This window comes from Dipodomys ordii, unplaced genomic scaffold, assembly GCF_000151885.1.
Source record: "Dipodomys ordii isolate 6190 unplaced genomic scaffold, Dord_2.0 Scaffold107, whole genome shotgun sequence".
In the NCBI taxonomy this organism is placed as follows: domain Eukaryota; kingdom Metazoa; phylum Chordata; class Mammalia; order Rodentia; family Heteromyidae; genus Dipodomys; species Dipodomys ordii.
In genome coordinates this window covers 3,132,866-3,148,996 of record NW_012267323.1, presented here as the reverse complement: position 1 = coordinate 3,148,996, position 16,131 = coordinate 3,132,866, and the positions used below count along the sequence as shown (strand labels likewise).

At 51.8% G+C, this 16,131-nt stretch overlaps 1 protein-coding gene across 3 annotated transcripts; it reads right to left on the bottom strand.

The window, feature by feature from the left end:
- Nucleotides 1–1,041: 1,041 nt before the first annotated feature.
- On the bottom strand, nucleotides 1,042–13,220 carry Mst1r (macrophage stimulating 1 receptor). Of its 3 annotated transcripts, none has more exons than XM_013028101.1 (20): nucleotides 12,087–13,220; nucleotides 10,643–10,648; nucleotides 8,902–9,078; nucleotides 8,691–8,819; nucleotides 8,333–8,503; nucleotides 7,889–8,049; nucleotides 7,376–7,541; nucleotides 7,146–7,282; nucleotides 6,383–6,544; nucleotides 6,196–6,289; nucleotides 5,873–6,085; nucleotides 5,634–5,780; nucleotides 5,392–5,551; nucleotides 4,832–5,059; nucleotides 3,667–3,747; nucleotides 3,401–3,582; nucleotides 3,193–3,302; nucleotides 2,776–2,941; nucleotides 2,267–2,403; nucleotides 1,042–1,600 (listed from the first exon to the last, which is right to left on the bottom strand). In XM_013028101.1, exons 1-20 carry the CDS (start codon nucleotides 13,218–13,220, stop codon nucleotides 1,345–1,347), a joined length of 4,017 nt encoding a protein of 1,338 aa, XP_012883555.1. In that variant the 3' UTR covers nucleotides 1,042–1,344. The 3 variants fall into 3 exon arrangements, with proteins under 3 accessions (XP_012883555.1, XP_012883553.1, XP_012883554.1); XM_013028099.1 differs by lacking the exon at nucleotides 10,643–10,648 and adding an exon at nucleotides 5,109–5,210 and having other exon boundaries at nucleotides 4,832–5,035; nucleotides 8,902–9,090; XM_013028100.1 differs by lacking the exon at nucleotides 10,643–10,648 and having other exon boundaries at nucleotides 8,902–9,090.
- Nucleotides 13,221–16,131: the final 2,911 nt, after the last annotated feature.

The following is a 16,131-nucleotide window of genomic DNA, read 5'->3' as shown; positions in this document are numbered from 1 at the left end:
GCTCATTGGCCACAGGACTTCAGGCTTCAGAGCACCAACTTGGCCAATCTGACATTAAAACTAAGTAGTAGTAGTAGGGCTGGGAATGTGACTTACACATGGCCCTTATACATGAGGCTCCCTCTGTCCAAAACCCTCTTTCCTCAAATTTGGCTTCTGGCAGATTTCCCCCACCTGATACAGATTCAGCACAAATATTATTTCCTAGGCCCAGCATTGATAGCTCATGCCTATAAATCTTAGCTACTCAGGAGGCCTGAGATCTGCATGATTCAATGCCAGTCTAAGCAGAAGGATCTGTGGGATTCTTCTCTCCAAATAACCAGCCAAAAGACAGATATGGGAGTGTGGCCCAAGTGGTAGAGCACCATCCTTGAGTGAAAAAAGCAAGTGAGAGGGGCTGGGAAGGTGGCTCAGTGGTAGAGCACTTGCCTTGCATGCATGAGGCCCTGGGTTCGATTCCTCAGCACCACATAAGCAGAAAAAAAGCCAGAAGTGGTGCTGTGGCTCAAGTAGTAGAGCCCTAGCCTTGAGCTGAAGAGCTGAGGGATAGCACCCAGGCCCAGAGTTCAGGCCCACAACCAGACCCCCCCCCAAAAAAAAACAAAAAACAAGTGAGAGCATGAAGACCTGAGTTCAAGCCACAATACTGGCGTGTGTGCACACACACACACACATACACACACACACACAAAACTTCTTGGGATGCTTACCTCACCTTTGTAGTAACTTCTTTAATGTAGAGTAGTCCTCCATAGCTTCAAATAAGTCTGTTATCTTTTATAACATAAGCCATAATTTACATTTGAATATTCTTTTTTTCTTTATTTATTTTTCGGTTGGTCATGGGGCCGAAACTCTGGGCCTGGGCACTGTCCCTCAGCTCTTCAGCTTAAGGCTAGCACTCTACCACTTGAGCCACAGCGCCACTTCCAGCTTTTTCTGCTTATGTGGTGCTGAAGAATCGAACCCAGGGCCTCATGCATGCAAGGCAAGCACTTTACCACTGAGCCACCTTCCCAGTCCCAAATATTCTTTCCTTAAAAAATTGATTCAAGGGGTAGTGTCTCTGTGGTCACTGCTGAATTATCTATGTCCAGCAGTCAGGGTCCACAGCAGGCATTTCATAAATATATGCTACAGAAGGATCATCCTCCCTGGCTCATTCTGGGGAGTAAGAGAGTTAATGTCCTCTATTCTCCTCCTATGACCTCTGAAGATTAAAGGGCAGAGACAAGATGGAGATCCAATGCTCTCAGGCCGGGAATGATCCAGAGGTAGCTTGGAGTTAGCTCAAGGATACTCAGCAAGTCCAGCCCCCCAAGGGCCTGCCTAGGCTTTAGGTCAAGTAGGCAGAGGTGGCTCTGAGAGAGGCCGAGGCCTAGATGTGCTCTTGTGTATTGGTGAGGACTGAGGCTGTTTCGAAACCACATTCATTTCATCCAAGGTGCTGGGGCCTAGGTTCACGTAGGCCGCCGACAGCTGTACATAGTGGTCCCCTAGCAGTGAAGCCACTACCTGCTCCATTTCCACCACTAGTGCTCTGAAGGTAGGTCGTGCTGCAGGGTCTGCTTCCCAGCACTGCTGCATCACTTGGTACCTATAAGAGGAGGGGAAGGTCAGGGACAAGGTGTACTCCCTAATCCAGAGATGCTGAACCATCCACTTTAAACCCTTGTTAAACAGGGATAAGCACACATGACAAGGCTCCGTCCAATCAGGAACAACTCTTATGATTGATGTTTTTGGTCTTGTTTTCTGAGCTGGGGCCTGAGTTCAAGCTCTAGGCCTGGCAGACACATGCACCTCCCCCACCTACTCCCCCCCCCCCCCCCCCTGCTCACACACACAGAATGAGGTATCTGAAATTAGATCCTATGGGGTGGGGTGGGGGCCTTGATCTGGGAATGCAGAGGGGCTGGTGTGAGCTAATGGAACCTTTCTTTGCGGTTAAGTAAGTGGAAAACATGGGAAAGAGTCCCCCCCCCCTTCCCCTTTAGCAGGAGTGTGTGGGAAATGAAAGCACTGGCCTCAACCCAGACTGAGTTAGGATGCTGTTACCATGGAAACTGAGAGGTCCTCTCAGTATCCTTCCATGCATGGGAGGGGAATCAGTACACAGATGAGGAAACTGAGGCCCAGAGAAGATAACTTTTCTTGTTAACTAGAGGGTCAATCAAAAAGCCATGCAGGGGCTGTTTCCTGTCCTTCCTTTATCTCTAGGGGACCCTCTGCTCCTTCCCCATTGCCAACTCCACATACTCACAGAAAATTGGGACAATATTCAGGCTGAGGCAGACGGCGACCCTTGGCCAGGAAGTGGATGAGGTCAAAAGGATCAATATGGGGATACGGCGGAGCACCCCGTGTCAGCAGTTCCCACAGCAACACACCAAAGGACCACTGGGAGAAGAGAGAAATGAAGAGATTCATCTAGTGCTCTAAATTGACGGCACGTGGAACCCCCTAGGTCCTATCCCTCCCAGAATCCTTCAGTTAGAAATACAGGCCCACCACCTCTGCTCAGACCTTACTCATATCCTGCAAGTTTCTCCCGTCTCCCACCACCTTGCCCAGAGTTTGTGCAGGGGAAGCCTTGGAGTCTCTCTGAGGAGCCAATGAGTAGAATGTCCTGTTTTCCCTGGCAGGTATGAGATTCGATCTCATATTTGGACAAATGAGCAGCAGGGGTTGCCTAAACTGAATAGTCAACTGGCTCAGACCATGCAGAGATAAGTGTCAGCTAAGTAGACAGAGAGCAGCTAAGAGCCTTACCACATCAGATTTGGTGGTGAATCTGTAGGTCTGAAGGCTCTCTAGGGCCATCCACTTGACAGGCAGACGCACGTGTCGTTGTTGTCGAACACTGTAGTATTCCTTGTCTAGGATGTCACGGGCCAGACCGAAGTCAGCTACCTTGACTACAAATGACTCATCCAGCCTGGGAAGAAAGAATCAGCCTCAGAATTGACTTCCATCAGGCTCCAAACCCACCTGTTCCAGGCCCTCCCAGACTTTCACAGCCACCATGTCCCAGTCCAAGGTTGGAGAGACAGTAAATCGAGGCCCAAGAGACAAGAAGACATGCTGAGGACTGGAGTGACTCTTTTCCTGACATATACTTGGACAGCCATCTACCTTCATGCCCGGCCCATTGACTTCACCCTTAACTACGTCTAGCCAGCTACTCACATGCAGTTCCTAGCAGCTAGGTCCCTGTGGACAAATTTCTGGTCTGCTAAGTACTCCATGCCACGGGCTACCTGCAAGCCAAAGCTGACGAGGTCCTTCACAGTGGGGTTCTGTGGGCACAGGGAAAATTGGGATGCTGAAGAAGAGAAGCACCCCCTTCATGGCCCCTTCCCCCCGCTGTGGCCCCCAGAGCCAGCAGAGCACTGACCCGCTGAGGTGAACGAATGAACCGGAGTAGATCTCCATGGCGCATATAGGGTAGCAGCACCTGAGGTAGCCCCTCAGGTGGCAGCACAATACCAATGAGAGCCAGAACATTGGGGTGGTGCAGGCCACGCATGAGCAGCCCCTCCTGAAGAAAGGCCTCCACCTCCTGTACCTCTGTGATACCTGCAGGGAAGCATAACAAACCCTGTGACCCTCTCAGCCTGAGGCTGCTCTCCCTGCTCACCCGACTTACAATGACCTACTTACGATTCAATGACTTGACGGCACAGTGGATTTGATTCTGAGCCTCATCTGTGTATTCTCCGTGGTAGACAACTCCAAAGTGGCCTGGGAAGAAGGAGATGATGAGAGGGCCCAGGATTACAACACATCCGCTCATTGGCCACAGGACTTCAGGCTTCAGAGCACCAACTTGGCCAATCTGACATTAAAACTAAGTAGTAGTAGTAGGGCTGGGAATGTGACTTAGTGGTAGAGTGCTTGTCTAGCATGCATGAAGCCCTGGGTTTGGATTCCTCAGTACCACATCATCAGAAAAGGCCAGAAATGGAGCTGTGGTTCAAGTGGTAGAGTGTTAGCCTTGAGCAAAAAGAAGCTCAGAGACAGTGCCCAGGCCCTGAGTTCAAGCCCCAGGGCTGGCAAAAAACAAACAAACAAACAAATAAATAAATGAAACCAAGTAGTGCCAGCAGGGTACAGTGGCACCTTGGAAGGTAGAGACAGGAGGATGGTGAGCTTAATCTAGCCTGAGATATATAGAGAGTCTGTCTCCAAAAGGGAAGGGAAGGGAAGAAGCTGCCTGTAATCCTAGCTACTTGGGAGTCTGAGATCTGAGGATCTCAGTTCAAAGCCAGTCCAGACCAAAAAAAAAAAAAGTCCATGAGACTCTTATTTCCAATGAGCAAAAAGCCAGAAGTAGAGGTATAGCACAAGTGGTAAAGTAGAAGGAAGAGGAAGAGGAAGAGGAAGAGGAGGAGGGAGAGGAGGAGGAGGAGGAGGAGGAGGAAGGAGAGGAGGAGGGGGAGGAAGAGGAAGGAGAGGAAGAAGAGGGGGAGGAGGACGGGGAGGAGGAGGAGGAGGAGGAGGAGGGAGGAGGAGGAAGAAGAGGAGGAGGAGGAGGGGGAGGAAGAAGAGGCGGGGGGGGGGGCGGGGAAGGAAAACAACCAAGCAGCCACACAATGGCAGAGTTCTTTGCGGGCCTTCCATGCCTTCTGAATCCATACCAGAACCCACTGAAGATAGTTACTGTAGCTTCCACAAATGAGACTTAGAGGGGTTATGTGATACATTCAAGATCACATAATTGGTCAGGAAGCCAGAGCAGAGTCTGGCCCAACTGTTCCTCAAGTCCATGTCATCTCAGGGCTACATCTTTGCTCCAACTCTACCTCTCCACGTGACTCCTCCATACCTTTGCCAATGACTCGTTCACTGTGGGTGACTACCCGCTCATAGGGAATCAGTACATCCTTGACCTCGGCGAGGAGTGCTGTGTCTAGGTCCTTGAGCTTGATGGACTCGGTCCGAAACAGTGGGACACAGGATCCATCCCTATTATCTGATGATTCTCCATGGGCCGGGGTACTGGAGTCTTGCCCACCAACGGCAGAGAGTACTGTTGGGGAGAGGGAGTGAGAGGCTTGTGGGGAGCAGGTAGCCCTAACTTTTAGTGCCTTCCACCATCTCACCAAGGCCACCTGGGTCATCTGAGCTCGAATGGAGCATTGGCAGGAGCATAGCTCCAGCTGTCTGGTCCAGAGATGCCAAATCATCGAGGTTGGAAGAAAGAACTGTGAAAACATAGCGCTGGTGATCAGCCTCACCAAGTTCTTGGGGGCCACCTCTCCTGGCACTGGGGAAGTGTGGGAGATCGCCCTGAGTCTTAGGCAGAGAGGGACTTGGAGATTCAAGCGCGGGGGGGGGGGGGGGGGGCAGGGTAGAGGCTGAGTTGGCAAGTGTAAGAGAGCTCACCTAGCTGCTTCCTCCGCCATCGGTGGTTGAAAATCAGTGCCCCGGCCAGTACAGCCAGGAGGAAGACCAAGAGCAGCAGGACAATAAGGAGTGTTCTCATTGGGCTTGGGCCTGGCCGAACCACTCTGCCCAAAACGCGACACTCGTCATCCACACAGACCTGGGAGCAGATGACAGCTCAGGCCCCGCCCCATAGATCCTTTAGACCATGGTTCCCATGGAGGGCCAGTTGGACTGCCTACCTGCAATGGAACCCCGTCCTTGCCAAGTTTCAGGGAGGGTGGTAGTGGACAAACCACCACATCCCCTCGGAGCTGGTGCTGGCAGGTCTCACCACCCACAGTCACGTTCACACGAACACAGTCAGCCACAGCGCCCAGCCCAATATACTGCAGAGACAATCACGAAGATCAACCAGTGACCAGGGCCCTCATCGCTCCATCTTCCATAACCCCGTCTCTCCTTGTGCCCCTCCACCAACCTCAAACTTCACAGCATACTCCTCAGGCTTCAATGGGGCTAGTTCAGCGCTGGGTAGAGTCGGAGGGGCTAGGAAGCGAAAGCTGGGCAAGGTGAAGCCAGTAGCTCCGTCTCCCCAGACACTCAGATTTCCTGTCACCCATCCCTGAGGGCTTCGGACCACGTATTCGGGCAGGCGGCACTGGATCTGCTCCAGATGCCCTTCAGATGCACACTGTTGGGACCCACGAGAGAATAGTTAGGTAGATGCTCTACCTGGGGCCCTAGTCTCCACAGCCTAGCCTGGAGATCAGGGGACTTCCCTTCCTCCCAGCCCTCACTTACCCAGTTCTCCACAGCTCTTTGTCCATCATGGAATGACAGCACTAGGCGCCATGCTGAGCTCAAATGCTGGCCACGGATGGTGACATGGGAGCCGCTGCGGATGAGAGCACAGTGATTGGTAATGCTTCCTGAAGCTATTGCCTTTATTCTTTCAGAGGCCAGCATGGATCAAGGAGTTCAAACTTACGAATAGCCGCAATTGGGACTGATTGCCAGCACGATAGGGTCTTCCTTATAGTAGAAGGTCCAGGAGCCAGACACCTCTGCACCCCCTACCTGTAGGTGAAGGGGGACCTTGGCCGTGGCAGCCCCAGGGGGTGTGGCACATAAAATCTGCCCCTCGCTGACCCTGCAGGAATGAGGGGTTGGACTCAGGAGTACCTTCCCCCCCCCCTCCGGCCCCCATCCACACACATCTACTCCCATGAAGGCCATGCTTACTTTCTCTAAGGGCTTGCTAATCCTGTCTACTTTCTCTATTGGCTTGTCGCCCTAGCCAAGGGGCGTGGCTTAAGGGATAAGTTCAAATCCTCCCCCAAATAAATAAATAAATGATAACTAGAAGGGCAAAGAGGAAGGGAACAGATTCCCCACAGTCTTGGCTGGAGCCAGTGGATGCCATGATGGGCTTCCTTGCCTCCAGCCTGTGGGAACAGTAGATCTTCTGGGAACTGCTCCTCCTACTGACCATATGATTAGGCCCTCTTCTGTGGACCCTGATAGGATCCAAGTCCCCACTGGATGAATGAGAGCACAGGGAGTCCTAGGGAAGAGGATGCTTGGAGGCCCCCATCAAGGACAGGGAGGGCAGGGATCAAGTTGTACCAATAGGGTCAAAGGTAGCAGGCAGGAGTGATCTTCGTAGGTTCCTCCATGTACCAGCCTAGCAGGGTACAGGTAGAAGGGGTGGGACTCTCTAGCTTCCTGTCCTCTTTCCTGCTGGCACTTACCTTTCTAGCTGGCACTCAGTTCCATTGATCAGCACAGCCCAGCTGGTACCTACGGACAAATTCTGACCTTCAAGGGTAAGACAGGTACCTCCTGCCCGTGGGCCAAAGATGGGGTGCACTTTCCTCAGCACTGGCTCCTAAAAGGGTGTTGAAGAAGCTTAGCCGGAGCAAGCCCTCCACTCCAAGCCCTCCCCAACCAAGGACACAGAGGGGGGATAAGATGACCTCACCATAAAAGAGAAACCTCCCATTATGGAGGTGCCGTCTACCCGGTAGTGCCTTCCTGGTGGCATGTTGGTCACGAGGAGGCTGACGTTGGTGGTCCCCGCTGCCTGGGTGCCCAAGGGTTCCAGCTCACACTCAAGTTCCTCTATAAAGTCTTTGCGGGGTACAGGGCTACAGTACCAGGGGGAACCCATGAAGTCAGCCAGGAAGTGCAAAGGCCTGGCTGCATGCCCACAGAACTCCTCAGAATCTGAAGAACGCAACTGCTCCACCCATGTCTTCTTCCATGGTGGGATGGACAGAGTGGGGTAGGGACCTAATTTACCCAGTGTATGACATCACAGACAGGTAGTAACACATGCAGGGTTCAGGAGGGAACAAGAGCCATCTCCACAGAATAAACCAGCCAGAGCCACACTGCCAGCGTGCCCCAGACCCCACCCCCGTCCCGCAGCAAGCAGAGGATACCGTCTTTCTCACAGAGAAGGAGATAGGGAGGTACAGGGTCTAGATTGTACCTGAGGTTTGAGGTGTCCTGAGGTAGAAGCCGGCAAGGGCTTTGGCCCACAGTAATCTGATGAGTTCCCTCAGGTACCAGCCCAGTAGGATGCAGGTAGAAGTTGGAGCCACACAAGGTAAGCCTTGTGGTTCCTCTTAAAGGCCCACTGTGGGGGTGGAACTGAAGTGGGGCAAACAGATAGCCTGAGTTTGTGTGTGTGTGTGTGTGTGTGTGTGTTGTGGGGCTTGAACTCTGGGCCTGAGCACTGTCCCTCAGCTCTTCAGCTCAAGGCTAGCACTCTACCACTTGAGCCACAGCGCCACTTCTGGCTTTTTCTTCTGCTTATGTGGTGCTGAGGAATCGAACCCAGGGCCTCATGCATGCAAGGCAAGCACTCTACCACTGAGCCACCTTCCCAGCCCCTTGTCCCACATTTATCTGTGCCCTGGCAGGGGAGTTGTACCTCAGTAATCTCGGGTGGACAGTGGTCCTGTTGCCATGAGTCAGGACACTCCTTCTGCCGGCCACACATGTCCCCGCACCAACCACAGCCCATGAAACGCTGCGCACGTAGGCAACGCCAGCAGGTGAGAAAATGGTGGCATCCCGGACCCCGGATAGGTACCTTGAAGACCTTGGGAGTGACAAACCAGATGGTTCAGGGATGACTAGAGGAAGGAAATGGGTCCCTTAGGCCCTCCTGGTCTCATTTTAGAATAGGAAGTGAGTCTCACTCCTGTACATCAATATCGCCTTATATTGAACTGGGAGGTTGGCCGTCCCACAACTCTGTCCCCTGGCTGTGACCCTGCCCACCTCACCTGGTCCCCAGAGGCGAAGAATAGATAGTCTCCAAGGCGACTGACATCTCGTTGAATGGGATGGCCACTATTGCCCAGTGAGAAGTTGGACACATACAGCAAGTAGTTGAGTGACCGGGCTAGCTCCACCTGGGAAAAATTAGCTGTGAGCAAAATGGGGATGGAGACAGGCATGCAAGGGCTGAGGCGGGTTATGGAGTGAAGCATCTACCTGCAGGATACGCCCATCCGTGGTGCCCATGTGGGCCACGGTGATGTTGCCAAGACGTGTCACATGCAGTGCGGTGATGTGCATCTGTCCTAATAGCCCATTGAATAAGTCCACGCGTGTGAGGCTGTTGCTGACCAATAGAGGAAAATGGTAGCAGCTCTTGCTGGAGCTGGGAACCTCTGAGATAGGCTGAGGAAGGTAACGGAAAAGACAATAAGGCTTTGTACTTGTGCACTGACCCTTTGGGGGACTTTTGACAGTAATCATAACAGCCCAAACTCCAACCCCTTTCCATGGCCTGGCTGAAGAAGTCCCTAAGTCCGCATATTTTCTGCCTGCCTCCCACTGTTCCCAGGGGTCTTAGAAGAGACAAAGACAGAGAAGAAAGGAGGCCCAGGCTAGAAGGCCAGCTCCCTTACTCCTTTGCTCTCTTCGTCTATATCCATCCTGATCATTACTGATCATTTTTGAAACAAGGTCTCTCTCTCTCTCTCTGTAATCTAGGTCTTGAACTAATGATCCTCCTGCTCCAGCCTCCTCATGAGGTACTGAGTCTCACAGACCCAACTTGATGCCAGCTTCATTCATCTAGAGACAAATTTGCTTGTCAGGCTTCACAGCCTCTGAAGAGGCAAGTTGGAAGTCTGTGCTCTTAATCAATCTTCTTAGTCAGAGTCCTCTCCTGCCCCCTCCTGGTCATGCTTGGCCTCTGCGGGTGTGCTGTAATGATTAATTGGCCAATATATTGGGATTGGGTGAGAAGTGCACAAAAGAATAGGCTGAGGTGCTCAGGACACTCCGGGCCATCCCTTAGGGCCCTCTTCAAGGTTCCTCAAAGCCTTCAGCGTGCCACATGAACTTCACCTGCCCCTGATCTCAGTGCTGAACGGAACTGGGGATGGTAGAGGGACCAGAGGAAGTACAAAGCTGGGTGTCCACACCCTCTACACTCTGAGTTTGTATTCTGTGGGTGGAGACTGGGACTTTGTCTTCACTTGAGAAGGACAAGGGCCTGGCCCTAGCTGGAAGCCTGTCAGGTTCTTTTATCATGACTCAGGCACAGGTGGGGCTGTGGAGCTAAAAGAGAGGTGCTAACTCAACCAGGCCACACCCGTGTAGCTTGCCTCTAGGCCCCAAGCCCTTAGCTACTAGGCTTGACTAAGCCCGTTCCTGAAGACACTTAAGTTTCCAATATCCTATGCAAGGCCCATACCCTTACCTGAACCTATAGAAAAATGGGTATCAGTCCCTCAGCCAATCACAAAGAGCACTCAGTGGGTGCTGAATGCCTACAATCATTGAGCAAACACTGGCTCACACATCTCCCAGGGGCCAGGCCAGCCTGTGGGCAGGACCCAAGATTAGTCCTTCTGGTGCCTGGCACTGACCAGTCTTGTTGGATATCTTCCAACCCACATACCATTAACTAAGTTGGGAAAGGTTCTGACTCCCCCAAAGGGAAGGAGATGAAACCAGGCAGGGCTGGCTGTCCAGTCCCAGAAAAAGAAGTCTACACCCTTAAGGTCTTTCAACTCTGGTGTGTTAAGTAAAGATGAGAAGCTAAACATTCCCACCTATTCCCTGGGTATTTACCTCTGGGGCATTGAGAGGAGCTGAAAGAATCAGTGAGGGGGAATCACAGAAAGACCTAGGGATGTAAGGGTGGCCAGAGACTCTGAAGGCAGTGGCTGTGGGTCTGCTTGATGATTCAGACCTCATATTACTTTACCGTTGTTACAACCCCAGGCTCTCTGGACAGCACAGTAAGGAAAAAAGTCCTATTTGTTTCTATTTTTCCCTTCCTGAGACTAAAGCTGGACAGCCTCAGTAGGGTCTACTGGAAGGAACAGGAGCTGTGAGACCACCTTATCTAGCGCAGACCTTGGCTATAGTAGCAGAAAGTCTTGGCTGGACCAATTCCAATCAGCCCTTCCTAGGTCTTTACTCATCCCTAGATGTTTACAACTGCTTGCTCAAGATTGGGGTGAGGCTCCCAGAATCCTTTGGAGCCAAGTTGCCTTCCTAACATGTCCCAGATTGTTTTGTAATCACTCCTACTAAAAATGGGTTAGTAAAAGCCTAGGTCACACAGACTACCCAATAAGTACACAGATTTCCAAGGTCCAGGATCCTCCCTGGAAACCCCCTGGTGGGGTAAGATGCTTTCTGACAACTCCATTCCCACCCACCCCAACCCCTTTTGGAAATCGGAACAAAACAAGGAAAGCCAAATTTATGTTGGCAAGCAGCTGTGAGTTTATGTGCTTGTAAGCATCTGCCTGTATGTTTGTGCCTCTGTGTATACTTTTCTGAGTGTGTCTCTGGAGGTAGGCAGATAGGAATGGATGCCCATTATCCAACCCAGAATTTGGGAGCTATACTGGCAGGGACAGTTATGTTGCAATCCTATCTTCACATAACCAGGGAAACAACAACAACAGAAGCCATGATGACTAAGAGGGTAAAAGAGCAAAATGAGGAAGTGATCCTGTGGCTCAAGTGGTAGAGCGCTAGCCTTGAGGGACAGAGCCCAGGCCCAGAGTTCAAGCCCCACGACTGACAGAAGAAGAAGAAAAAGAATTATTAGACTAGGGGGCTGGGAAATGTGGCCTAGTGGTAGAGTGCTTGCCTAGCATGCCTGAAGCCCAGGGTTCGATTCCTCAGGACCACATACACAGAAAAAGCCAGAAGTGGCGCTGTGGCTCAAATGGTAGAGTACTAGCCTTGAGCTGAAGAGCTCAGGGACAGCGCCCAGGCCCAGAGTTAAAACCCTAAGACAAAAAACAAACAAACTAACAAGAGCAAAATGAGGCACCAATAGGGGACAAACCTGGCTGGAAGATGCATCTCTGGTGTGACTTTTCTGGGCGCTGTCCCTCAGCTCTTCAGCTCAAGGCTAGCGCTCTACCATTTGAGCTACAGCGCTACTTCCAGCTTTTTCTGTGTATGTGGTGCTGAGGAATCGAACCCAAGGCTTCATGCATGCAAGGCAAGCACTCTACCACTGAGCCACCTTCCCAGACCTGGTGTGGCTTTTCTTTGGCTGATTTCTCACACTACCCCAGTCTTCCCAACCCAGGTCCCCTCAGTGAGGGAAGGAAAGCAGCCCTACATTCAGCCACAAACCGACTGTCCAAAGGGCAGGAGCCGGGGGAGGGAGGGTTGGAGGGCTTCTTTCTGCTCACCAGATTGGGGCAAAAACTGGATGTCTGGAAGAAGTCAAGGCCTCGGGGGAAACTAGAATCACCTGAAGACTCACAACAGCGCTCAGCCCCAGTTTTGATCATGAAGTCTAGCAAATGAATAGGAAAGGCACAGACAACAGATTTGGGGCCTGTGGTAGGACCCCCATCCTTGCCAGCTACGAAGACCCCGAATAGCACTTCATGGCCCTCTGAGATGCTCAGTTCAGCAGCAAGCTGGGCACCCACTGGAGCTGAGTGGGCAGCCTGAAGCACTGGGTAAGACTGTGTGCCCTGGGAGGTCCTACGGCGCCTTTTAGGTGCAAAATGGCAGTCGAGAACCAGCTCTCGGTAGTCACTGAGCTCCGGCTCCACGGCGTTAAGTTGTGCCAGGCGTGTTTGCAGGGCACCAGGAGTGCTTGTCACGCTGATAGGTTGCACAGTCAGGAAGTAGACGTAGTCTCCAGCGTGGAAGCTGTGCACATATTTGATTGGGTAAGAGGCCAGGTGCTTGGGCAGCACCGACAGGGCAGGAAAGCCTGGTTGAAATCCGGAGGCATCCGCCTTGAGCCGTCGGATGGACACAGAGCGTGGACTAAAGCTGGCAGCCACCACTGGGTCCAGTGAAGATGCCACATATAAGTAAGAGGCTTGGCCCTGCTCAACCAGGGTCACTTTGGTGCCCAATGGGCTAGCCACACAATCAGGGCAATCCTCAGGCCTGTTGTGTTCAGGTGAGAAGAGGCAGGCTGGTGTGGACAGGTGCAAGGCTGTTCCTTGGGGCTCCAGTTCATACAAGAAGCAGCGGCCTTGAAGGCTCGATCCACAACTGATCAGCGCCGGAAGCCCAGGATCCATCACCAGGACCAGCGTGTCTGTGTCCCCCAGTGGGCCTGGGGTAACTGGACCACAGGATGTACAGGTCTGGCAGCCAGGGTCCCCAACAGGGCCAGTGGCCAGGCTCTGGATAGACTGCAGATCAGCTCCAAGCACATGTAGTCGATTGCGTGTGGCGATAAATAAGGCACTCCCAATCTCTTCATCCTCATACGTCACCATGGCCTGTACCGGGCCACCCAAAGAGAAACTGGGAATCACATATTTCACTTCAAAGTTTCGAGAGGCCGAATAGGGCATGCGCCGGCACTGCCAGTCCAAGCCCCCCATGAACACCACTGGCAGCCCCAGCAACAGCAGCAGACAGTATGCGTTGGATGTCAGGAACAGCCCCATAGGGGGCCCGAGCTGAAGCCCCTCAGGCAGGGATCCCTGGGGGGTCCAGGCCCTTGGCTGTGAGCAGATCTGCGATCAGATCAGCGTTAAGCAATGATCAGGAAAGCTCCAGGCAGCTGACCCCCTTCCCCGGTTGCTGATTGCCCAACCCGTCCCCCTGCCCTGGGAATCTGAGCACCTGAGAGCGCCGGACACTGGACACAATGGCAGGGAGTGGAACAGCTGCTTCTTCGGCTGCTTAGCTGCTTCTTACAGCCTGGCCGCTGGCCTGCTCCCGAGCAAAGTCGACGGAAGGGAGCCTGGCCCCACGGGTGCGGCAGAGCTGGGGCGGGGCAATGGGCGGAGCTAGGTTGAAGGCTTGCTTTTCAGCCTGTCTTGACTCTTTCCAACCCTGGGGAACTTGCCATTTCTTGGACATCTATTTCTCGGTAATCTGCAAGTGTGTGTGCGCCTGCATGCGTGTGTGTTCGTGTGTGTGAGAGAGAGAGATGGCCTGGAAAGAAGTGAGCAGACCTGAGATATCCCATCCCATTCTTGCTCACCCTATTCTTAGAGAACAAGAAGGGAGGGTTCAGGGGCTGGGAAGGTGGCTCAGTGGTAGAGTGCTTGCCTTGCATGCAGTAGGCCCTGGGTTCGATTGCTCAGCATCACATAAACAGAAAAAGCCAGAAGTGGCGCTGTGGTTCAAGTGGTAGAACGCTAGCCTTGAGCTGAAGAGCTGAGGGACAGTGCCCAGGCCCAGAGTTCAAGCCCCATGACCAACAAAAGAAGAAGAAGAAGAAGAAGAAGCAGCGTTCGGGACAATCTGGCTCTTGTAGAGTTATTTATAGTAATACCCTCAGAAATCTGTTTCCAGAAGTGATTTAGAAGGTCCCAGCTGTGCAAGAAATGCATAGGTCAGAGAGGAGATGTGGGGGAGCTCCAGAAAAGGAATACTGGAGGTCATCATTTTCTATACATTGTTTGAGCAGCAATATAAGGGCTAAAGCATGTAGTCTGGCTCTGCTGGCTGAACAGGAGTCAGAAGCAACCTAATGTGAAAGCTTAACCTCAGCTCTGGTCCCTCCACTGGAGCTTTAGTATGTAGAAGCTCTAGAATGGTGTGTGTGTATATGTGTGTATGTGCGCATGTGCACACGCACACATGCGCAAATGCACGTACACACAATCTATAAAACCGGCCTCAAGAAGGAACTTCCTTTACGTGCATCTGATCATATAACATAGTATTTATGAATGAGCTCCAGGAAGTGGATATAAGAGGGTTTTTTCCCTTTGTTTTAAAAAAGAAAAAAAAAAAAAACAACAGAAGGAACTTCCTAACTGCATCTAGCCCAGTGCTCTCTCATACCCTGGAAATGGAGGAGGTATAGATTTTAATTCCCAAGAGCACCTTTAATCTGTAAGCCTTGCTGGGCCTCAGTTTCTCAGATTCTGAAATAAGAATGTTTTCTCTCTCTCTCTCTCTCTCTCTGTGTGTGTGTGTGTGTGTGTGTGTGTGTGTGTGCACGTACACACGCGTGCAGGCACTGGAACTTAAACTCAGGGTCTGGATGCTGTCTCTGAGCTTTTGTGCTCAAGGCTGTCATTTGATCATTTAAATCACATCTCCACATCTGGCTTTTTGGTGGTTGATTTAAGATGAATCTCCCAGACTTTCCTGCCCAGGCTGGCTTTGAACCCTGATCTTCAGAGCTTAGCCTCCTGAGTAGCTAAGATTACAGGTGCGAATCATGTATTGGCACCTGGCAACAATGTGGTTTTGGTTTGCCCAGAATTCCCTCTCCAGAAAGAATAGATGGGTGGATCCAGTTCTGTTTTACCATCTGCCTTACATGAACCTACACAGCTGTAGAAAATGTTTTCCCTCAACACTAGAGGGAAACCCCGGAGGAATCCAGTGGGCCTGGGCTCTAAGGGGAGAAGCTTCAGGGGAGATTGGAGATGGGACCTGTGTTATTATCAATGGATGGCAGGGCTGCAGAGGAGAAGAGGATTGTGGGAAGATTTGGAAAGCTCGACTCCCTCCACTTCCCCCTGTATACCCCCCCCCTGTATACCCGTCACATCCCCTCCCTAACCAAACCTTTGAAAACACTGCTCCTCTTCCCAGACACCCTTTCCCCCTTCCTCCTCTCCCAACTGAAATGGCTTCTACCCTAGGAGGACTTTTAAGACCCAGACCATGCCAAACTCCTCTTCAGACCATAGACCTTCGCTATTCCCACCCCAACACAGTTCTCTCAGTGAACCTCCATTTCCCAAGGCAGGACTTTGCCTTCTCTCAGACTGGAGCTCCATGAACACCTGGTGACGGAGAGGAAACATGACTTGGGGTGTCCACACCCAGTACCTAGAAGATATTGTGCCTTAAGCAACATAAAACATGTTCACTCCCCTAACCGGAATTGGCCCGGAAATGAATAAACACCCAGTGAAAACCATGGCATGGATCCAGCGTTTAATGGTCAATATGGCTAATGATTGTCATGAAGGAGCCAGGCACTGGCGGCTTATGTCTGTAATCCTAGCTACTTAGGAAACTGAGCTCTTGGGGATTGTGGTTCAAAGCCAGCCTGGGGCAGAAAAGTCCTCTGAAACCCCTACCTCCCATAAACTACCAAAAAGCTGGGGGCTCAAATGGTAAAGAGCTAGTCTTGAGGAGAAAGAAAGAAAAAGAGAGAAAGAGAAAGATTGAGAGAGAGAAAGGAAGGAAAGATGGAAGGAAGGAAGGAAGGAAGGAAGGAAGGAAGGAAGGAAGGAAGGAAGGAAGGAAGGAAGGAAGGGCTGAGGGACAGTGCCCAGACCCTGAGTT

Bases quoted from the DNA above. Each gene is read 5' to 3' on its own strand.
- Mst1r (XM_013028099.1), bottom strand. From the start codon at position 13,220: ATGCCCTATTCGGCCTCTCGAAACTTTGAAGTGAAATATGTGATTCCC. The intron at 7,283-7,375 runs GTGAGGTCATCT...ACACCCTTTTAG, and splicing joins TGGGAGGTTTCTCTTTTATG to GAGCCAGTGCTGAGGAAAGT. The intron at 5,781-5,872 runs GTTGGTGGAGGG...TTGTCTCTGCAG, and splicing joins AGTATGCTGTGAAGTTTGAG to TATATTGGGCTGGGCGCTGT.